Source organism: Chrysemys picta, chromosome 17 (assembly GCF_011386835.1).
Source record: "Chrysemys picta bellii isolate R12L10 chromosome 17, ASM1138683v2, whole genome shotgun sequence".
Taxonomy (NCBI): Eukaryota; Metazoa; Chordata; order Testudines; family Emydidae; genus Chrysemys; species Chrysemys picta.
In genome coordinates, this window is record NC_088807.1 from 17,849,208 (window position 1) to 17,873,177 (window position 23,970).

Sequence of the window (23,970 nt, forward strand, 5' to 3'; positions counted from 1 at the left end):
CAAACATGAGGAAGCCTTCTTGCTGGTTAAGACACAACACTAGGCCTGGAGAGGTGGATTCAGTTCCCAGCTCTTCCACACTCTCCGTGTCAACTCGGGACTCCATCAACCTATGACTCAGTTTCCCCATCCTTCCTGCCTGCTTGTTGTGGGATAAATTCATTAACGTTTATGAGGTACCCAGCTAATGTGGCACAGGAGGCCATGTAGAAGGAGGCCCATCTGGCTTCTGGGGAACATGAGAACACCTTCAACTCAGTTTCCCCGTGATCAGGGGAATACACGTGATGGGGTGGGTGTGAAAGTGGCAGGTTCCACGCACAGGGCTCACAGGACTGGTGGTGAAATCCCAGCTGGGCAGCTTTCTGTTCCCTTTGCTGACTGCGTGACCTGTTTGCTTATTGCTATAAACATTAAGGGGCCAGGTCCCCGGGTAGTGTAAATCGGCCACCACTCTATGGGGCCAGATCCCAGCTGGGGTAAATCAGCCATAGCTCCATTGAAGCGAAAGGCGCTACACTGACTTGCACCAGCTGAAGAGCTGGCTTGAAAACCTAGCTGACTTGACCTAGATGTTTTCCACCGAGTCACTCCCACCTGGTCCTTTCATACACGTCTTCGATTCACAATAGCGCAGCTTAAACCCACCTTGACCCAAGCCCCAGCTCCAGTTTTCTGAGAATAGTCATTTGGAATGGAGAGTGTTTGGATTTCATCATCTCTCTGGCATAGCATCAAACTTCTCTGCGCAGAGATGTTTGCCCCTGGGGGGACTGGCCCACTGGCACACCAGGAACAATGCTGAAAGATTGCAGCCACTTGCACCGGGATTTATTAAAACACGAGTCGTCCCAGCCATCTCATGATGGGAAGCGTAAATAAACATCAAGGGGATGAGCGAGGCCTTTGGAGCCTCCCAGAGAAGCAGCCAGCAAATTAGCTACATCAGGGGCTATTAAAAGTTTCTTGTCTGAAATTGCAGTTAGACTCCGGTTATAATAGCCCTGGGGAAGTTCCACTGTGATTGGTCTCCATGGGGCTAACTCGTCTTAGCCACATGTTGCCTTGTGCAAGGGGAATGTAAAATATTCCCAAAGTGGTTATTCTGCACACTTTGGTCTCAGGTAAATGACTGCACCAGGTAGGGGGCACAGATTCACAGATGGTTTTAAGGCCAGAGAGAACCCTTAGGTCAGCCAGTCAGACTGCCTACATAACGCAGGCCAGAGAATTTCACCCAGTTACCCATGCATTAATTCCAATAACTGGTGTTCGGCTAAAGCATCTTCCAGAAAGGCATCCTGGGATGTATAAACAGGGGAATTTGAGTAGGAGTGAAGAAATTTGTTTACTCAGTATTTGACATTGGTGTGATTCTTGCTGATCGACTGTGTCCAGTTCTCATGCCGACAATTCAAAGAGCATCTTTATAAACTGGAGAGGGTTCAAAGAAGAGCCATGAGAATGATTAAAGGATTGGAAAACATGAGTCAAGGAGCTCAATCTATTTCGCTTAACAAAGAGACTGTTGAGGGATGACTTGATCCCTGTCAATACTTACCTAGAAGACAAACAAGGTCAAACAAGATCCAATAGTTGGAAGTTGAAGCTAGACAAATTCAGATGGGAAATAAGGTATACATGTTTTTAACAGCAGAGAGTCCTGTGGCACCTTTAAGACTAACAGATGTATTGGAGCATAAGCTTTCGTGGGTGATGCCCACTTCGTCGGATGCATGTAATCATGCATGTAATCATGCATCCGATGAAGTGGGCATTCACCCACGAAAGCTTATGCTCCAATACATCTGTTAGTCTTAAAGGTGCCACAGGACCCTCTGTTGCTTTTTACAGATCCAACCTAACACGGCTACCCCTCTGATACTTGACACCATGTTTTTAACAGTGAGTGTAATTCACCGATGGAACAATTTACCAAGGGCAGTGGTCGATTCTCCATCACTGGCAATTTTTAAATCAAGACTGGGTGCTTTTCTGGAGATCAGTTCCAGTTCAAACTAAAACTCAAAGATTCGAAGGCCAGAAGGGATCATTGTGATGATCTAATCTGACCTCCTGTATAGCACAGGCCAGAGAACGGCCCCGCAATAATTCCTAGAGCAGATCTTTTAGAAAAACATCATTATTTTGGGGCTGTTCTCTGGCCAGTGCTATACAGGAGGTTAAACTAGATGGTCACAGTGGTTCCTTCTCACCTTAGGAGCTATGAATCCAGTCTGGATTTGAAAATCTCAAGAGATGGAAAATCCATCACTTCCCTGGGTAGTTTGCTCCAGTGGTCAATTACCCTCACTGTTAAAAAATGTGTGTCTTATTTCTAATTTGAATGTGTGTGGTTATCAACCACTTCAGCTAAGATCTGCTTAAAGATGGGTTTTTTTTTAATGGTTAATGGTATCATCCGTCGTGACAGCTCATGGTTGTACTGATGATGCATAAGCCACAGTGGAATCTACTGTTACTCATGGCTAACAAGAACAGAGCCGGGCAAAAGGTTTGGAGCACATAACGTGCTCAGTGTATTTTGCCTTTTTCCATTTGCCAATTGTCCATGTACAAACGCAGTGTCAAGACGCTACTGATGCATTTAGGGCCATATTCTCAGCTGGAGTAAATCAGCGTAGTCTCCTGCTTTGAAACTTTAGCCTGGCAGACAATGGCCTAAGGCAATCCAGTGGCTGGAGGATGGAAGCTAGAAAAATTCAAACTGGAAAGAAGATGCAGCTTTTTGAAGGCGATGGTCCTGAGCCGATGGAACAGATTACCGAGGGATTTGGAGATTTCCCATCAGAATTGGATGTCTTTTTCTAAATGCTATACCCTGCCAAATGGTTAGGCACAGTGCAGGAATTACTGGGTGAGGTTCTCTAGATGATCACAGTCGGCCCCTCCAGCTTTAAATCTATGAGCACGTGACAGTTTTTCTCAAATGCATTCATGATTCGGACTGATTGGCCATTATCGGCAATTACTCTTGGCCTGAGGTTCACGAGCTGTTAACAGTCAACATTCCAGCTGGTTTGACTGAAAATGAAGGTCGTACATGGTCTGGTTCTGTTCTGTGCTTGGTTGAGCATAACTCTGTACTGGCAATTCTTATGTTCAGGTCATAATTGAATGTCTACACCACACAAAAAAACAAAAAAAACATGCCAGCAAATCTGAGAGACAGGGTCAACTGAGCCGGGCTTGTGCTACGGGGCTAAAAATAGCAGTGTAGAGGTTCAATCTTGGGCTGGAGCCTGGGATCTGAGACATACCCTGCTCCCCAGGTTTCAGAGCCCGGATTCCAGCCTGAGCCCGAATGTCTACACTGCTACTTTTAGCCAAGTAGTGTGATTCCCGCGATCCCGAGTCCGTTGACCCAAGGCTGCCTTGGGTCTTTATTTGTAGTGTAGACGTAAGTAACTTTACTGTCTGTGAAGTTTTATGATCTTCGCTTCACATTCAAAACCTCCCACTGCCAACACACCACTCCCACGGAATCACAGAAATGTCTGGAAGGGACCTTGAGAGGTCATCTAGTCCATTCCCTCCCTTTCCTAACCACCAGCATCCAGTGCTTTATTTACTAGACTACTCTGAATTGCATAACTTCAGTTGCAGTTACACTCCCTGTGGTGGTTATAATGGCCCTGGGGAAGTTCCCACCAGTGGTCATGGGTCATGGTGGCCATTTTAAAATCAAGAGTGGATTTTTTCTTCACGATCTGCTCTAGTTCAAACAGGGATTATTTGGGGGCAGTTCACTGGCCTGTGTTTCACTGGAGGTCAGACTGGATGATCACAGTGGTCACTTCTGGCACCCAAATCTAGGAATAAACTAAAAGGATGATTTTTAAAACCAGGGCAAAGCCAGTTTCAGAGCATCTTGTTGCAGTTTATAGAGTCAAAGATTCCAAAGCCACAAGGGACCATTGTGATCACATAGTCTGACCTCCTGTATGACACAGGCCAGGCCCCCAAATAATTCTGTTGATCTAGATCAATTGAAAAACAAAACAACAACAACAAAAACATTCCATCTTGAGTTAATAATTGCACTGATGAGAATCTATCACAACTCCTGGCAAGTTGTTCCAATGATTAATTCCCCTCACTGTTAAAAATGTCCTGCCTGAATTTGTCCGACTGCCAGCCATTGGATCTTCTTAGACCTTATCTGCTAGATTGAAGAACCCATTGTCAAATATTTGTTCCCCATGCAGGTATTTAAAGACTGGGATAATTGTCACCCCTTAACCTTCTCTTTATTAAACTAAATAGATTAAGCTCCATGAGTCTATTCCTACACAACCTGTTTTCTACTCCGTTAATCATTAAGTTTAGGTTAGGCTGATTCCTAACTGAATTAAACTAACCCCAAATAAGCCTCATTTAAACCAATATCAGAATGTCTGGTCCAGTTGGAAAAAAGAGTTTTGTTCACGAGTGGAGCATTGTGAAGGTTTTTGTTGAAAGGTTTTTGCCCCAAAACGGAAACATTTTCCAGCAACAAAACAAACAACAATAAAAATACAACACAAAACAAACAAAAAATAACCCACAACCAAAAATTGTTGAGGAAATCTGACTCTTTCCACAGGGAGAAAGTAATTCTGTCAAAAATGCAATTTGGGAATTTTTCAACCAAGCCCTAACAGGGTAATATTTTATAAAGTGCCCACGTGGCTTGAACCTGGCCTACAGCCAGAATTTGTGCTAGTAAAAAAATATTGTATGAAGTATTGCTGTAGCCATGTTGGCCCCAGAATATGAGAGAAACAAGGTGGGTGATGTAATAGCTTTTATGGGATGTTGGTGAAAGAGATGATCATTTCGAGCTTACACAGTGTCTTCTTCTTCTGAACAGCTATGTGAAAGGGTATGTCTACACTTACTGAGCGATCCACCGGAAGTTGATTTAGTGGGTCTAGTGAAGACCCACTAAATCGACTGCAGATCACTCTCCTGTCGACTCCAGTACTCCACCAGAACGAGAAGCGTAAAGTATGTCGACAGGAGAGTTTCTCCCATCGACCCAGCATGGTGTAGACACTGCAATCAGTTGACCTAAGCTACATGACATAGCTGGAGTTGCGTAACTTAGGTCGACTTAACCCTGTAGTGGAGACCTGCCCTAAGCTCGAAAGCTTGTCTCTCACACCAACAGAAGTTGGTTTAATCAAAGATATTACCTCAAGCACCTTGTCTCGCTCATAAAAATTATGTCAGTTGGGGTCGGGGAGGGAGGGTGTGATTTTTAAAAACTGAAATAGCGATCCCCGTACAACCCTGGTGTGCACGCAATTATACTGGTATAAAGGTGCATTATGCCATTATATTCCCCTTCCGGTGTGGGTACAAGAACCTTTATACTGCTTTAATTACACCAGTCCTGGAGAGGAGATGTGCACTGCCACAATGAAAGAAACTCTTCAGCGATACGTCACGAAAATGACACTCCTATAATTGAGTCAGTCACGGGATGCCCAGGCATAAGGAAAGCATAGGAACACTCTGCATAAGAGGTACTATTTTTGTGTGTAGACAAGGGCTTAAGGGTGTCTAAGCCACTTAAATGGAGATTTTTAGAAGTATTTAGGTATTGCTGTGCTCAGCATTGCAATGCCTAATTGATTTAAATTGATGAAAAAGGGTACATAAGAACATAAGAACGGCCGTACCAGGTCAGACCAAAGGTCCATCTAGCCCAGTAGCCTGTCTACCGACAGGGGCCAATGCCAGGTGCCCCAGAGGGAGTGGACCTAACAGGCAATGATCAAGTGATCTCTCTCCTGCCATCCATCTCCATCCTCTGACAAACAGAGGCTAGGGACACCATTCCTTACCCATCATGGCTAATAGCCATTAATGGACTTAACCACCATGAATTTATCCAGTTTTCTTTTAAACGTTGTAATGCAATTCTAGGATGCATGAGGTGAGATATTTCCAGTAGAACTAGGGAGGTGTTAGTACCATTATACAAGGCACTGGTGAGACCTCACCTGGAATATTGTGTGTGGTTTTGGTCTCCCATGTTTCAGAAAGATGAATTCAAACTAGAGCAGGTGCAGAGAAGGGCTACTAGGATGATCCAAGGAATGGAGAACCTACTTTAGGACAGGAGACTTAAGGAGCTTGGCTTGTTTAGCCTAACCAAACGCAGGCTGAGGGGAGATATGATTGCTCTCTATAACCACATCAGAAGGATAAACACCAGGGAGGGAGAGGAGTTATTTAAGTTAAGCACCAATGCTGGAACAAGAACAAATGGATATAAACTGGCCAACAACACATTTAGGCTTGAAATTAGATGAAAGTTTCTATCAGAGGAGTGAAGTTCTGGAACAGCCTCCCAAGGGGAGCAGTGAGGGCCAAAAACATAACAGTCTTCAAGATTGAAAAGTTTATGCAGGGGATGGTATGATGAGATTGCCTACAACATCTGGCCCAAATGCAAATGATAGCAGCAAATATCTCCAACGACCAGGGATGGGACAGGCTCTGACTTACTACAGCGAATTCATTCTCAGATGTTTGGCTGGTGGGTCTTGCCCACATGCTCAGGGTCCAACTGATTGGCGTATTCGGGGTTGGGAAGGAATTTTCCCCAAGGTCAGATTGGCAGAGACCCTGGGGGGTTTTCGCCTTCCTCTGCAGCATGGAGCACGGGTCACTTTCAGGTTTAAACTAGTGTAAATGGTGGATTCTCTGTAACTTGAAGTTTTAAATCATGATTTGGGGACTTTGGTAACTCAGCCAGAGGTTAGGGGTCTGTTACAGGAGTGGGTGGGTGAGGTTCTGTGACTAGATAATCACAATGGTCCCTGCTGACCTTAAAGTCTATGACTTGTGACCGCCGAGCCCCCCGTCAGAGTCTAGACTGCTCTGACTGGCAATGTGAGCTCAGATCGTGCCATTCAACCATCCTGGCTCTCTTCAGCCCTACAGCGCAGCCTGTGGCATGTCCAGATCCACTGCCCAGGAAGCGCGTGTGTGAATCGGGAGAGTAGAGGATGGACGTCAAGGAATCAGTCAGAACTCTGCAGGTTGCAGGGTCATTCCCTGCTGCTGGGAAAGCCCCCGGCATGCGGAGTGCTGCAGCTAACTGAACGCTGGCTATCCGCAGCCAACTCCAGGCTCATGCTTTTAACTCCCTGAACCAACTGGGGTCCCATGAAGTGGGGCACTCACCTCCCCCCCATCCCACATAGACAAACCCAGTAGACGTGGGCTCCAATGGAGCTGGAGAACACCTCATTTCCAGGTCCACGCCCAATGCTAAAATCTAGAGCCTGTTAACAGAAACACCTCCCCTGATCTCAAGTGGGGTACATGGGACACCGAGAGGGGCTGTCTTCATTACAGTTCACCTTCAGTCCTCAGCAAGTATGTTGATCAATTGGAGAGTTCAGAGAAGAGCCACACGACTGATTAAAGGATTAGAAAACACGCCCTACAGTGATAGATTCAAAGAGCTTTAGGTTTACAAAGAGAAGGTTCAGGGGTGCCTTTATCTCATCTATATGTACCTACATAGGGAACAAATATTTAATAACAGGCTCTTCAATCCAGCAGAGAAAGGTCTAACACGATCCAATGGCTAGAAGTTGAAACTAGACAAATTCAGACTTGAAATAAATTTTTGACAGTGATGGTAATTAACCATTGGAACAATTTCCCAAGGGTGGTGATGGATTCTCCATCACTTGAGCACTGATCTCCTCCAACGCCTTTCCGTGAAGGTCAGATGAGTTCTTCCACAACTGATGAGGAAAGAATCCTAGTGTGCATGAAGAAATAGTAACATGGGCACAGGGCTTTGCTGTGAGGATGCTCACTCTTGGGCTAGCTTAACCTGGGTGCTAATCACGGCGGTTAACGGTGTAGCGAAGACATACCCAAAGTCATGGGAAAAGCTTGGCTGTGCAACCACAATATGCCGCATAGCCAGAGACAGCAGTGAGCTCAACAAGCCGAGATTATGTCCCACACCAAATAGGGGTGGGATCCATTCCTTCTCCTCAGCTGACTCCAATCTCCTGCCCCTGAACTGGTGGGGCCTCTCCAGTCCCCACAGCTGGGCACTTCCTCTTTCCCCCAGAATTTGCTACTAGTTAGACCCACACAGGGGTTCAGAAAGTGACTCTCTGGCTCTTAGGTATAGTGAGCAGGGTTCTGGGTGGTGTCTGTGGCTGGTGCTATACATAGGCTTGGAAGGATTCAATTTTTATCAGTAAACGCTGATGAACATCTATTTCACCAGACAACCACAAACTGAAGATAAAATATTTTCATCGATAATAATTGAAATTCACAGCTAGGCAAAGTAAGAAAAATGCTGCTTGAGAACTTCCTAAGTTTGACTTAAGGCTATTTAGTTTGTACATTTGACATATGATGGCGACAATTTGCGTTTTCACGGTTAAAAAGCTTTACCTTTTAATCTCAGGTTTCAGAGCAGCAGCCGTGTTAGTCTGTATCCGCAAAAAGAACAGGAGTACTTGTGGCACCTTAGAGACTAACAAATTTATTAGAGCATAAGCTTTCGTGGATCCGAAGAAGTGGGCTGTAGTCCACGAAAGCTTATGCTCTAATAAATTTGTTAGTCTCTAAGGTGCCACAAGTACTCCTGTTCTTTTAATTTCAATGTCTATGGTCATTAAATAATGATTGTCTAAGCCCCCCAATTTCCAGCAACTACGAAAACTTAAATTGATAAAAATCAAGGAAAAAAACACTTAAAACCCATAATTTTGTGCACTTGTAAAAATGTAAATTGATAAAAATTGAAAAAAAATGCTTAAAATAAACATTGATATTATCCATCGAAATTATAAAAAAAATAACAACCGAATTCTGCCAAGCCTAGCTATAGAGAAGGTTAGACAGATGATCTAATGGTCCCTTCTGGCCTTGACCTCTGTGATGCTAAGTGGGGGTTCCCGCAGGGTTTCCGTGGTAGAGGGGACTCGTTCCCAGACCCCAATCAGCAGCAGCCTAAACTGTTGTGTCCCGGTCAATGTCCTCTTGTAGTGACTGAGGCAGAATATAGGTGTGTCAGATCTTTGCCCCAGGAGCTGGGAAAGTTCAGGTCCAGCCCAGGTCTCTCTGCATGGAGCAGTGCATGAACGAGGCCTTCATGGCAACACAACAGGAATTGAAACGGATCAGTCACAGAACTGTTGATTACTGCAGACGGGATGCTGGGTATTGAAGGCATATGATGGTTTTATCACATTATGAACGAAGATGTCAAGTGTTGAGCCCAGCTGGCCTCCAATGTCTTCCCAAGTGACTCAGGTGGTTTGGTCATCTGCTCAGTACATCAGAGTCAATACCAGCCCACCAGCTTTATGCATGATTCAACAAAAGCTGGATGGAGAAGACCTTATGGTCAGCCTCACACATGCTGGAGGAAGGTCATGGCTTCCAACCTTGCCCGCCTCAGCCTTAATATAGAGCAGGCCACAACATTGGCAGGAGGCTGGGCTTTTTGGAAATGCATGATCTGAAGTGTTCACTCTACGCTCCACCCAGCAGGAGAATGCGTGATTGAATGGACACTGGGAAAACAGAAGAAAGTGACTCTTCAATCTTGTGGGACTAAGAACAGGTCTTTTTGGTTCCTTGGCGCTTTTAAAAATTGGGAAAAAAAATCATTTCGGGTTGGACTGAAAAGGAAAATTTTCAGCAAAGTAAAAAAATTCATTTGGGTTGAAACATTTTGATTTTGAGTATTTTAAACCTTTATTTAGTTTGAAAAAGTAAAATTAAAGGACCTTTCTAAACACAAAGTCATTTTGAAACAAAATATCTAAATATTTTGCCTTGATTTTGAGCATTTTTAAACATGTGACCTTTTTTTAAAATAAAAGGAAATTTTGAAACAAGTCATTTTGAACCAAAAAAAAAAGGATAGGTTTTGTTTTGAGCATTTTTATTTTTAAAAAATAAAATTCAAGGAGATTTCAAATTGAAAAACCAAAAGGATTTCCCCCCCAGAAAAGTCCAAATGAAACATTTTGATTTCTTCAGAATGTTATTTTTAATTTTTTTTCTCCTCAAAACCATTTGGCAAAACCGACACGAATTTGTGAAACTTTTTGGCATTGCCAAATCTGCATTTTACATTGAAAAAAGGTTCGGTTAAAAAATTTCACCCACTTCTGCTCTCTAATCCCCTTCCATTTAAGTGTTCTCAGGTATGACTTATGGGTGCAATATTTTTATACAGAAGGAGGGGTTCACCGGCTGCCAGCAACCCCTCCATCAGCGCAATCAGTACCTCATCAGTGTGTTATTTATTTTATATTGAACTCTAGTTACTCTGCCCTTAAATTTTCTGTGCCCCACTGCTCTTCAAACCCTGTCTTATACATGTTCTCAGGGGGCGATGGGGGAGTGAGCGGGGAGATTTGAGAACTGGGGAATTGTTTGGCATTGTGGGACAAGTACGTTAGCTGGATGTGGCTGCTAAAACTACTGGGAGAGCTGCAGTTAGTGATGCCGACATTTAAACGGTCATTGTTAAGTTTCAGGGTTAATAACCAAAGGGGTAGTTTGTGCCTCTCCCAGGGCCTGTTTCAGGCTGTCCGCAGACTCAGGCAAACATCGGGAAGTTCCTCTTTGCAATGACAAGGGCTGCTGGAGAACACCGATGGCAAGTGAGGGATTCTGTAGCCAGGGAGTAGCTAGAACTCTGATCCACCTCTGAACGCCTGAAGATGGAGGAACAGCTGCTCACAAAGGAAGGTTTAGGGGCTCCATAGCTGTGCAGTTCCTTTCTGTCCCTTCCCCAGGGAACTGGACAGACTCTTTGGTCACTGCTAGGGTTTCCGTTGGTTTCTGTCACCTGGCTCAGAGATGGTCTGCTGGAGGGGACGGTACTGCTCCCAACTGGTGTGACTGGGAGGAGGGAGCGTCCACAGGGCATGGCCCATTGGGGGGCTCGGAAGGGAGTTGAGCCCACAGAGAGAACTCACCTTGGAGATCAAAACAGGACTTGACCAAGCCAGTCGGTCTTGAGTGCACGTCGTACCGGCTGGGGTGGGGGGCATCAGGAAAGTAACTGGTACCCCAGATGCCTCTCTGAGCTGAGTGGGTTACTCTACGGCTTCTCTTTCCAGGGCACACGGGTTGTGCTAGGCCTGGGAGCCTTTCCAGGCTGGCTGGGCTTAGATGGGCCCACTTTGGTCCCCTCTTTACCTGTGCCCACTCCAGCCGGGCCTCTCTCTTAGGCTGTGTGGGCTGGCATGGGGCCATCTCCAGCAGGGTCCCCTTTCCACGCAGGCTGGGTGGGGAGAGCCCCCTCTGCAACAGAGTCCCCCTTCCAGGCTGCGATGGTGCCTTCCCCACCCGGGTCCCCTTTCCACGCCACCATGGTGCCTTCCCCGCTTGGGTCTCCTTTCCAAGCCACCATGGCGCCCTCGGCGGCTGGGTCCCCTTTCCAGGCGGTGACGCTGGCGCCTTCTCCCGGGTCAGGCTTCTCCTTCCAGGCGCCTCCGGCCACATCGGGCTCGCCGGCTTTCCAAGCGGTGTGGGTGGCCACATGGCGCTCGAGCAGGGTGCGGTGGGAGAAGTACTTGTTGCAGATACAGCACTGGAAGCGCTCGGGGCGGTGCGTGCGCATGTGGACGTTGAGGGAGCTCTTCTGGGTGAAGCGCTTGCAGCAGATGGAGCACTGGAAGGCCCGCACGCCCGTGTGCGTCACCATGTGCTTCAGCAGGTAGTCCCGCAGCGAGAAGGAGCGCCAGCAGATGCTGCACTGGTGGGGCTTCTCGCCTGCAAGACAGCAGCACAGGAGGATGTAGGACTGGAAGGGAGCTCCCGGCTCAGTGAATCCAGACCCCGTCATGTGCAGTGGATCAGCCTCCCAGATACCCCTGGCTCGGCCCCAGCCCCGACCCCCCCTGATTCCGGCTTTCTAGGGCGCAGCATCGGACCTGACACCCCTTGGTTCCAGCTTTCTAGGGCAGAGCCCCATCCCTCACATCCCACCCCGGCCTTGATCCCCCCGCCTCCGTCCTGGCTTCCTAGGGCTCATCCCCAGTCCTGACACACTGCCCCCCACCCCTCAAATCCCAGCTTCCTAGCTGACAGCTCCTGGGGAAGAAACGGACCATCCAACTGGCCTTTGTATACAGGTGGATTTCCTCCCTGGGAGCAGAGAGGTCCCTCTCTCTAAAGCTCTGGGGAGACCCTTCACTCACGCTGGGCACCCCAATCCCAGAGGCCTGCTGTCCCAGAGAAGGGAGGAGAGAGCCCCTTTCTACACAGCTCTGCGTGACCCCAGCTGGGGTGAACGAGAGGTGGCCAGTGTGCTTTGGCCCAGGGCAGACTGGCTCTCAGCCATAGGGGATGGAGGTGGGGATCGTCTCACCGCTGGGGCAGACTCTCCAGGAGGGGACAGCACAGAGCCCTGGCCAGAGGGGGAGTACCTGGAGCAGAGACCCTTAGCCAAGTGGGACGGAGGGGTGGAGAGTCACCAGGGTGATCCAGATCAGATAGCAAAAGCCCTCTGCTTCTTCCACACACATAGTGATTGAACACCCTCCTACACTGCACCACATGACCCCAGCTTAGGAGGCCCCTGGTTTGACCCTGGGGACGTCAACCGCGAGGGCAGTCATCACAGTCGCTCTCCATGAGCGCCCTGGCACCACCCAGGCTATTCATTGGCTGAGCCCCCGGTGCCGCCCCTGCTGAGGCTCTTCCAGCCAATCACAGTGAGAGAATTCACCCTGCGGCTTATAGCAGCCAAGGAGGGAACAAAGGGTATCTGCCCCCAGCGCCCCATGCCCACCCACCCACCCCCTCACCTGAGTGGATGAACATGTGCTTGGTGTAGTTCTTGCGGGAGCTGAAGGTCTTCTGGCAGTGGCTGCACTGGTAGGAGAGCTCGGAGCAGCGGGAAGGCCCCGGGCGCTGGGCCTGCTCGCCGTGCAGGGAGCCCGTCACCATGGCGCCGGGGCTGAGCTGTACCATGTTGGCGGCGCCGGCCTCCTGCTGGACGCTGTAGAAGCTCTGGGCCACGCCGGGCTGCGGCAGGTGGAACTGGAAGATGCTGGTGGTGGTGGTGGTGCCGGGTCCGGCGGCGCTCACCTCGGCTTTCAGCTCCCGCTGGATGCCCAGGGAGGAGACGAATGCCAAGCTGCGGGGCTCGGGCGCCTGGGCCGGGAAGCCGGCTGGGGCTGGCTTGAAGTCTCCAGCCAGCGTCCTCATGTTGGAGGCCTCCAGGCTGCAATCGGTGCGGAACTTCTCGCCCTCCCGGGCCGCCCCCTGGCCACCCTCCTCGCTCTGCCAGGCCGGGATGAAGGACTCGGAGAAGACGTCCTGCCCGCCGAAGAAATCCTGCCCCTCCACGGCGGGGTAGTCAAGTTGGACGCCGTCCTTCCTGCCCGCCCCACCTCCGCTGCTCCCGCCCCCGGTGTCTTTGGCCTCACTGCAGCTGGGGAAGGCTCCCCCGCCACATTCCCCGAAGCAGCTCAGCTTTCCCCCGCCCTCCTCCTCCTCCTCGTCTTCCTCCTCCTCCTCCTCGTCCTTGATGATGACAGGCAAGGCGTCGGAAAGCTGGAGCCGCACCGGCTGCCGCTGCTTGCGGCTGTGGCAGCTGGGCTGAGCCTCGGCTGGGTGCAGCCCGCTGTAGGGCCCCTCGCCGTCGCTGCTGGCGGCTGCCAGTTCCCCCTCGGACGCTGCCCTCTCCCTGGCCTCCCCCAGCTGCCTCTGCTGGGAGGAGAGCAGGTCGCGAAGCTTGTAGCGCACCTCTGAGGCGCACAGCAGCTTGGGGGCCTCCAGCTGGGCGGTGCCGGGGGGCTCCAGCTCGCCGGGCCGGGAGGCTGGGAGACCAACAGCACCTGGGCTCTCCTTGGTTTGCTCCTGGGGCTTGACGACCAGCGGCCTGGGGACGGAGAGGGGCACGGAGGGAGCAGCGGCGGGCGGCTTGGGGCTGCGGCTCTGGGAGATGATCTGGGTGCACTCATCTATGACTGTCTTGATCTGGAGGATGGAGGCGGCCGTCAGGATCTGCAAGGCCTCGGATTGGGCCACCACCAGAGAGCCGCTGTACATGAACTCCACCAGCTGCTGCACCACCTGGCTGGGCACCACAGCGGGCACCTCGATCTCCGAGTAGCCCAGCAGCAGCTTGTCGTGGAAGAAGGGGCTGCCGGCGGCCAGCACACACCGGTGGGCCCGCAGGGTGGCCTCGTGGATGTGCACAGTCACATCGCAGAAGTGCCCGCCCAGGCGCTGCCCGTTCAGCGTCTCCAGCAGGGACTTGCTGAAGTTCTGCAGGTGGATGTAATGGACGGCCTCAGCCATGGCCGCTTTGTTCCGGGCTGAGAGGGCAAGGGGGGGGAATGTATCTCTGTGCCAATGGCGGGGGAAGCGCTCAGGGCTCACCGGAGGGCTGGGTATGCATCAGTGCCATGTGGAGGAGCCTGGTGTGGTGGTGGTGGGGGGGTTGGAAACATCACCAGATGCTGCTTTGAGCAGAGCTGCAGGGACGTGCTTCATGCAAAGCCTGAAACAGAAAGAGAGAGAGACAAGGAACAGCAGCTGCTGGGTGGTTGTCGGTGGCTTGTGATATCAGACTAGATGATCTGGGGTCACTTCTGGCCTTAAGCTCCATGAATCTAAATAGCACAGCTGCCACCAGCCCAAGTAGTCCAACTCTCTGCCTACCACCCTAAGCGCCTCTCCTCCTTATGGGGCCCTCAGCTGACACAGAGGACGGACAGGAGCGTTAGAAGAGCAAGGATGTTTGTGGGAAGGGGTGAGCAAGGTGTGGAAAGGGGAGGGATTTGAAAGGGCTGCGCCCGGAGTGAGTGCTGGGTAGGGGGTGACTAGTATCAGTACCAACCCTTAGCTTAGTTACACTGCTATGGGCTCAGGTGGGAGTTTAAAGTACTGGAGTTTTACTGGTCTAACTCTCTGGGTGGACGCTCGTCTGATATAGAGCAGCACAGTTTGACTGGTAAAGCTGCACCCATACTAGGAGCGCTTCGCTGCTAGAGCGGGCTGTGGGGCCTAATGGAGAGATATTCGGACTCAGGACACCTGGGTTCTATTCCCGGCTCTGCCCTGCTGGGTGACCTTGGGCAAGACAATACCCCCCTCCCCCACCCCGGGCCCCTGTGCCACAGATGGGGAATAATGATACTGACTTCCTTTGTAAAGTGCTTTGAGACAGGGTTAAAAGCACTAGATAAGAGGGAGGTATTAGTATTATGCAAGCAAAGCGCTCCAGGTGTCATAGATTCTAGGATTCTAGGACTGAAAGGGACCTTGAGAGGTCATCGAGTCCAGTCCCCTGCCCTCATAGCAGGAACAAATACTGTCTAGACCAGCCCTGATAGACATTTATCTAACCTACTCTTAAATATCTCCAGAGATGGAGATTCCACAACCTCCCTAGGCAATTTATTCCAGTGTTTAACCACCCTGACAGTTAGGAACTTTTTCCTAATGTCCAACCTAAACCTCCCTTGCTGCAGTTTAAGCCCATTGCTTCTTGTTCTATCCTTAGAGGCTAAAATGAACAAGTTTTCTCCCTCCTCCTTATGACACCCTTTTAGATACCTGAAAACTGCTATCATGTCCCCTCTCAGTCTTCTCTTTTCCAAACTAAACAAATCCAATTCTTTCAGCCTTCCTTCATAGGTCATGTTCTCAAGACCTTTAATCATTCTTGTTGCTCTTCTCTGTCAATGTGAGAGGTCCTTGTTTGGGGTTAGTTTATGTTGCTTTGGAAGGGGTTTAAGTTAACCAAAAGCAAGCACTCGTATACCAGAATCAGAGCATCTCCATGGGACTTATACCAGTATTACAGTAGAAATTTAAGTATACTAGTATAATTAAACCAGTTTAACTGGTAAAACTTTCCCACACAGACAATCCCGCTTCCTCTGTAGATAATAACGCCTAGCTCTTACATATGAGAGACAAGGTGGGTGAGGTAACGTCCTTTCTTGGATCAACTTCTGTTAGTGAGAGACAAGCTTACGAGCTACACAGAGCTCTTATATGGCACTTCTCATCCACAGATTTCAAAGCATTTTATAAAGTGTCATTATTCCCATTTTAAAGATGGGGTAAGTAAGGCTCAGAGAGGGTAAGGCCTGAAGGCACAACAGAGTTAGGTGCCAAAGTTCCTATTTTAGGCGCCCAAGTCCTGGTTTCAGCATCACTGCGACTAACTCCCCCTCCCCCAGCAAACCCTATGATGCCTAAACTCACTCAGCACCTAGTGCCTATTGTTTCTGCCTCTAGGGAGGCACACAGCAGCCCCGCGCCAGGTGCCTGGATGCCTCTCTCCTGCCTAGAGCTCAGAATGATTCACAGATCAGGGGAAGATAGCTGTTTGCCTGCCTTAATCACAAGTGAGGCCTGATCTGGTTAAGCATGTTCAGACGACCAAATTGGGCCTCTCAAGTGAGTTCACACAAAGCAACCACGGGGGTGGGGTTGAATTATAATTACATAATAATTAAAGAGTCATTGGAGCAGGAGAACTGAATCTTGGGTCTTCCACCGCCCGGCGAGTGCTCTAACCACTATACTATGCAGTCACGCTCGTGTGCGCTCTCTCGCACACCCTTTCTTCTGTCTAAAGAGTCACTGGGCTCAGAAAGAGAGTGAGAATGACTCTGCAGCCTGGTGCTTAGGGCAGAGGGGGAACAGAACATGAGTCTCTCACATACCAGGCGAGTATCCTAACCACTGGGTTAAAACTTTCTTCCTTCCCTTAACTTCTTGCTAAAATGGCATAAGACAGGGGTTCTCAAACTGAGGGTTGGGACCCCTCAGAGGGTCGCGAGGTTATTACATGGGGGGTCGCGAGCTGTCAACCTCCACCCCAAACCCCGCTTTGCCTCCAGCATTTATAATGGTGTTAAATATATTTAAAAAGTGTTTTTAATTTATAAGGGGGGGTCGCACTCAGAGTCTTGCTATATGAAAGGGGTGACCAGTAAAAAAAGTTTGAGAGCCACTGGCATAAGGCATCTCATGCCAAAGAGGGTTCCCAGCTGCTCGCTAGCAGAAATCGGCACTTCCCTGCTGCCTGGACTTAGGCATCTATCTCTGAGAGAGGTGGCGGGTGGGGGCTTAGCACATTTGGATAGCTTAGGTGGCTCCCCGACTAGTGTGCTGGTTTTCGTGCATCTCAGTCTAAGGCGCCAATCTCTGCCCATTCATTGCTTAGACAGCTTAGGCACCTAACCCAGACTTTGTGAATTGCAGTGATTCTCCCAGATACCAGGACGACTAAATCCTTTTGTGCATTCAGGCCTAAGTGACTTGCCCAGGGTCGCACAGGCGAGCGGCAGAGCCAGGAACAGAAGCCGGGTCTGATGATGAGTCCAAGGCTCACCCACAGACGCTGCTGCCCCACGCAAGGCGCTGTACAAGGTGGGGGTTGCCAGTTCTTCTGGGTTTTGTGGTAGCTGCGGGGTGTTTCTTCACGCCCCGGCTCCTGGAGCAAGAACCTCGGCTTCCCCTTATAAAACGCGAAGGGGAGGGTCGACCCATAACAGCTGCCGTGGAAAGCTGGGGCATGAACACGCCCCGAAAGCAGATGGCAAAGAACTGAGCCCAACATGTATTGCGAGAATCATTAACTCTCGTGGGTTTTAGGCCAAAGGCAGCTGTGGAGGACGGGGCGGGACGGGGGGGGGGTCCGAGCGCTGGAGGCCGCAGCAGGGAATCACCGTCCCCATGGCAGAGGGGAACCGGACACGGGCGGGAGGAAGTGGGGGGGTTCGCTCCAGGTCACTCAGGGCGTCAGGAGCAGAGCTGGGGAGAGAACCCAGGCGTCCTGGCTCCCAGCCCCCCCGGCTCTAACCACTGGACCCCACTCCTGTCCCGGAGCCAAGGATGGAACCCAGGCGTCCTGGCTCCCAGCGCCCCCCCCGCCCCACCGGCTCTAACCACTGGACCCCACTCTCCTCCCAGAGCCGGGGAGAGAACCCAGGAGTCCTGGCTCCCGCCCGTCAAGCAGACAAGCGCGCGGCTCAGGTGAGGGGCGGGGCTCAGAGCCAGCCTAGGGGCGGGGCTTAGCGGTCCGGTGGGCGGGGCCCCAGGGGACAGAAGACCCCTGGCTGAGGGCGGGGCGAGGCTCCGTGAGCGGGGTGGAGCCGGGGCCCTGCGGGGGTCGGGGCGGGGCCTCACTCACCTCCTCGGGGCCCCTCCATGACCCGCCGGGCCACTTCCCTCCGTGACCCGGAACCGCATCGCCCACCCCTTTCCGCCCGCACAGCCACTTCCGGGTCCTGGCGGGCATCGACCATAGAGTGAGCGGCCTAGAGCGGAAAGGAGGCGCGGCAGGCCGCTACCAGACTGGAAATGGTGCGGGGAAACCATAGAGACCGGAAGTGCAATGGTAGCCGGGCGACCATAGAGAGGCCTCCCAGAGGCAGAGAGCGGCCACACTAGGTGTGACCTCCAGAGCGTGGCTCAGCCTGTGAGGGGGGGAGGGGTTGGATTCCCCAGCTCCCCTCTGCCCCCCCCCCAGCTGAGCCTCCTCCAGTGGAGGGAGGGGGATGGGCGGGGGGGGGGGGTTAATATACATCTAATTATCGACGACTAAAACCAAAGGATGAACATTTATTTTATTTTTTGCAAAGAAAAATTCGATTTTTTAAAATAATCTGCCAGTTAGTTTAAATTTAAAGATCATTTTGGCCTAAATGTTGCAATTAATAGATTAATTAATTAACACACTGTTTTAATTACAGGGGTTTTTTTTTTGGGTGGGCAGCAATTTTGAGAAAATCTGAAAATATTTTAAAATAAATTCTCTGCATTTCCATGTACATTTACAGATATTGTTTTTGGTTTTTATGGGTTTACTTTTGCAGAAATATTTTAAACTTTTTAAAAAAATTACAGGTATTTATTTAGTTTTTGGCAGTAATTCTGAGAAAATCTAATATTTTTTGAGAAATTCTCTATATTTCCATGTAAATGTACAGACAATTTTTGTGTTTATTTATTAATTAATTTTTGCATGTATTGTGCAGAAATATTTAAAACATGGATTTTTCAAAAAAAATTATAGACATTTAATTTCTGTGGAAGTAATTTTGAAACATCTGCAGAAATTTTTGAAAGAAATTCTCTGTATTTTCATTTAAATTTACAGACAACTTCATTGATGTATTTATTTTTCCAGAACTGGGAGGGAGTGATTCTGAGGGTGCAGTGGGGAGATGAAGCCCAGAGGTAGGAGGGATGATTCGGAGGATCCAGTGGGGGAGATGGGGCCCAGAGTTTGGAGAGGGGTGATTCTGGGGGCTCAGGAGTAGTTGGGGCCCAGAGGAGGGATGGCTGACTCTGGGGGAACAAGGGGGGAGATGGGGCCTGGAGCTGGGAGAGGGGATATTCTGGGGTATAGAGTGGAGATGGGGCCCTGAGCTGGCAGGGGGTGATTCTGAGGGTGCAGTGGGGAGATGGAGCCCAGAGCTGGAACGGGGGTGAGGCTGGGAGTACAGGGGAATGTGGAGCCAGGAGAGGGGAGGTGATTCTGGAATGGCACAGGGAAGTGTGAATGTTTGGGGTTGTTAAACGTTACTGCATAGTTCATGCTCATTAACCCCTGCTTGGGTTTGTTGTATAATTCCTCTGCCTCCTGGGATCATGCTCACCCTCCCCTCTCTCCCCACAGGCATAGGCGCCAACTTTTCCCGGCGCCGGTGGGTGCTCGCGCTCCCCCACTGCTGCCCTGCCCCCATTCCAACCCCTTCCCCAAAGTCCTCGCCCCAACTCCGCCCCCTCCTTGCCCACAGCTGTTTTGTGGTGCAAGCGCTGGGAGCCGGGAGAAAAAGCGGGCACGCTCGGGAAGAGGTGGAGGTGAGCTGGGGCGGAGGGGTGGGGTGCTGCTGGTGGGTGCAGAGCACCCACCAATTTTTCCCCGTGGAAAAATTGTCGGCACCTATGCCCACAGGTATCCCCCTAGCCTTGCTAATCCATACACACTGGTGGCTGCTCCGCTGCAGTCTATGTGCTAAGGCACCAACCAGGAGGAGCTGGAATACCACCTGTCTGAGGCTGAGCTCCAGATGATGTGAGCTGAGCCTTATGGTAGAAAAGTTCTCCAGGGGCTACCCATCGTGGCTGCCAAGTCAGCACCAGTTTGAAGCCCAGCCTGCACCCCAAGTGGTAGTTGATCAGCCCTGACCAGAACAAGATCAGCCCTGTCTCGGTCCCGCTGGATCCAGTGCTTAATTTATAATGAAAGAGGTTCCGAGGCTCAAGCAATTTTTTTACATTCATAACTGATGCAAGAATTCCAGAGGTGTCGGGGCTAGGAACTTCCAAGCCTAGAGGTGCCGGGGCTCAGCGCTGGCAAGCTCTGGCACAAATTAAGCCCTGCCCTGGACAAGGCCCAGACTGAGAGCATTTCCCCGGAGACCTGTGCCTTGGGCGAAAGCTACAGCCACTATTGCAACCTCCTGCAGATTGAGAACAAGCTGGAAGAGCTGCTTCATCTTCTTCACCAACTTCTCCTCTTGCTTGAGCCCCTGCCTGGACTTGAAGGATGCCCACCTCTTGCAGGATCTCCTGGAAGGGGTATTCAGAACTATACATAATCACTCTCGAGTCTGGGTCTGCAGGCAAATCACCCCTCAGGATATTGGTGTGGGGAAGCAAGTGGTGTGTAATGGCTGGTGCTCACTCTGTAATGTCCCTCTGTACCTGTGTGGCCAAGACACCTGCCCCAGCTGTGAGAAGATGAATGTCAACAAGAACATCTGCCTAGAGAAAATGAAAGACAAATCAGCGCGAGCACCGAACACAGCCCTTGGGTGATGGAGCAGGAGGAAAGTGCCAGCTGCAATATAATCAATCAGTCACCCCATTCATCCATCTGTCAGCTAACTCATCTACTAACCAAACAGTCCAACCATCCATCTTTTACCCAACCTATCCATTGGTCATCCAAACAGTCCATCCATCCATCCACCAGCCAACCAACCCATCCATCCATCCATCCATCCATCCACACACCACAAAACAGCCCATTCATCCATCCGTCAGCTAACTCATCCATCAGTCAAATAGTCCATCCATCCATTTTTCACCCAACGTATCCATTGGTCATCTATCCAGTCACCCACCAGCCAACCAATCCATCCATCCACCACCAAACAGCCCATCCAGCCATCTGTCAACCAACCAACACATTCACTCATCAACCAAACAGCTCAATCTGTTACCTGCACAAAATTCTCTGTTACTCGCATATTCTAGGGCACCCGCCTTTACCCAGTTCCTAGGGCTCAAGGCGTAACCTTCTTAATTTAGACACCTGCCCCTTACTCAATTCCTAGGGCTTAGAGCATGCTCTTTGCGGGTTTGCAGGGCCTTTCACCAGTGAAAGAGCCTTACACAGTAATATCCTTATCCTCTATTTATTGACAATTACCAAGCAGACTACACATGCTAAGCATACAATGCTATGCTCACCAATCCTGATCAGGGAGGCGGACTTTCCCTGTTGGCCAGGCAAGGTCAGTCTCGTCTGGATTCTGGTTGCTGCATGTCACGGTTGTGCAGAGGATTCTTAGCAGGTTTGATCTTAGGCTGTGTCTTGGAGGTGAGTTCTTCTTCTTCCAGGTCTTTCCTTCGTCTTATTCTTCTGTTCTTTCTCTGCTGGTCTCCATAGTGAAACTCTGGTCCTGCTTAGCTGTACCTTAATCAATCATTTTACTAAAATTTTACTAACCAATCCTAACATATTGTAACAGAATTCTCTAACCAATCCTACCCCACCACCTTAATTTACACCTAGCAAAATTAATTATGTAACAGACAGAAATAATCGAAGAACCAGACAGAGCTCATCCTGTAAACAATAGGGAAGTGGGGACCATAATGACAGAACAATAAAGAAATGAGGAGTTAACAACCATTGATACATGATTTCTGGACAGACAGGATGCTGTCAAAGTAAGTTTTCTTTAACCATTTTAAGATCTGTTTCTTTATCTGGCAATGGTGGGTGCTATTAGGACAGGAGCCGCCTTAACAACCCGACATTACATTGTTTTAATGTAATTTAGATGGAATTTGAGGATGTGACTTTCTGCTTCTTAGCTACGGCTGCTGCTTTCCTAATCTGGCTGCAGACAAAGGCCTTAGGCCTTCAAACCATCCATCCATCCATCTAGTTCACATACCCCTCTTTCAACTTTTCTATCTTATTGCTAGGGTGCCCATTACCCTGGTGTCTTGGCCCTGGATTTGCCTTGCAATCCTCCAATCCCTGGTGTAGCACTAGCACTTGGAACCCCAGTCAGGGAGTAGGGGGTGGGATTCTGGTCCAGAGCTGTCACTAATCCACAGGGTCTGGCCTAATTCCCAACCTGTAACCAGTCTCTTTGGATTGATCACTTTAGCGGGCTGGACCCCAAGGACCCCCGCACTTCCACTGGAGCAGGCCTGTGACCTCCATGACTCCAAGACTGGGCTTTCGGCTGGTACTGTCCCCTCCAGGGTGCGATGCTCTTATGGAGTACCTGTAGCAACCCCAGGCAACCTCTCCAAGAAAACAAGAAACAATTTATTAGTCACCTTATCTGAAAGACTTTGGGTTAGTGTGAGAACGGCAGGTCTAGGTCCAGGGCCGGCTCTAGGTTTTTTGCCACCCCAAGCAAAAAAATTTTGGCTACTCCCCCCCCCAGCCCTGGGCTCCTTGCCACACCACCCCTGCCACCCCAGCCCAGGGCTCTCACCCCCCCCACCCACACCCCCTGCCACCCCAGCTCTGGGGGCTCCCCTACCCCCCACCATTGCCCCCCACCTACACCCCCTGCCGCCCCAGCTCTGGGCCTCCCCACACCCCCTGCCGCCCCAGCTCTGGGCTCACCCCTTGCCCCCCCCACACACCTCCTGCCGCCCCAACCCTGGGCTCTTCCCCCCCCCCCACACCTACACCCCCTGCCGCCCCAGCTCTGGGCCTCCCCACACCCCCTGCCACCCCAGCTCTGAGCTCACCCCTTCCCCCGCACCAACCCCCTGCCGCCCCAGCCCTGGGCTCTGCCCCCTCCACCCGTACCCCCTGCCGCCCCAGCCCTGGGCTCTTCTCCCCCCCACATACACCCCCTGCCGCCCCAGCTCTGGGCTCACCCCTTCCCCCCCACCAATCCCCTGCTGCCCCAGCCCTGGGCTCTGCCCCCTCCACCTGCACCCCCTGCCGCCCCAGCCCTGGGCTCTCCCCCCCCCCCACCTGCACCCTTCTTCTGCCGCAGCCCTGGGTCACTGGTAACTCGCTCCCAGGGCAGGTCATTCAGCAGGAATTTTAGATGTGCACAGAACACACACAGGGTTGGTTCCCATATGGTTACAGAACTGCAGTAAAGTGGAACAATTTTCAGCTTGTGTGATTGGAGGATATCTGGATGCATATTATAAGACTGTCCTACATAAATGAGCAAAAGTTGAGGTGCCTTTATTATTGTTTTGTTCCACTCTTTCTTTCTATGGGGAATTTCCCAAGGCAATATCACTGTCTTCCTTTTAAACAAACAAACAAAAAAAAGGCAATGGTTGTTGAAAATAGCAATTCCAGTCCTAATAACCACTGAGAAGCATTTCTTGCTCAATTTTATCCTACTTTTTCTACAGCGAGTTACAGTGGATCAGTATATTTGATTTGGGAGAAATGAAGTAACAGCTGCCCAAACTGAGCTTGAGCACGCCTGAATTTTGAGGTGTTCAAATCTGGAAGGCAGGTGCTGGGGGGGGGGGGGGGGGGGGCTGTGGCTCCGCAGGGGAGCATGGCAGCATGTATGCAGCAGCGTGTCTGGCGCTGCGCAAAGCCAGACACGCTGGTCTGAGTGGCACGGTAAGGGGGCTGGGGGGCTGGAGAAGGGGTAGGAGGTTCCGGGGGGGCAGTCAAGGGACAGGGAGAAGGGGGGTTAGATGGGTCAGGGGTTTGGAGGGGGCAGTCAGGGGACAGGA

At 50.5% G+C, this 23,970-nt stretch overlaps 2 protein-coding genes across 2 annotated transcripts in view; one reads left to right on the forward strand and one right to left on the reverse strand.

Annotated features, from left to right (window-relative positions):
• Positions 1-23,970, forward strand: part of LOC101945709 (uncharacterized) — a 449,899-nt gene that overhangs the window by 289,785 nt on the left and 136,144 nt on the right. The window lies entirely within an intron of this gene.
• Positions 9,732-18,315, reverse strand: ZBTB45 (zinc finger and BTB domain containing 45). The gene is made up of 3 exons (XM_042846166.2): positions 18,182-18,315; positions 12,828-14,530; positions 9,732-11,790 (listed from the first exon to the last, which is right to left on the reverse strand). The coding sequence occupies exons 2-3, from the start codon at positions 14,326-14,328 to the stop codon at positions 11,243-11,245; spliced, it is 2,049 nt and encodes a 682-aa protein (XP_042702100.2). The 5' UTR covers positions 14,329-14,530; positions 18,182-18,315; the 3' UTR covers positions 9,732-11,242.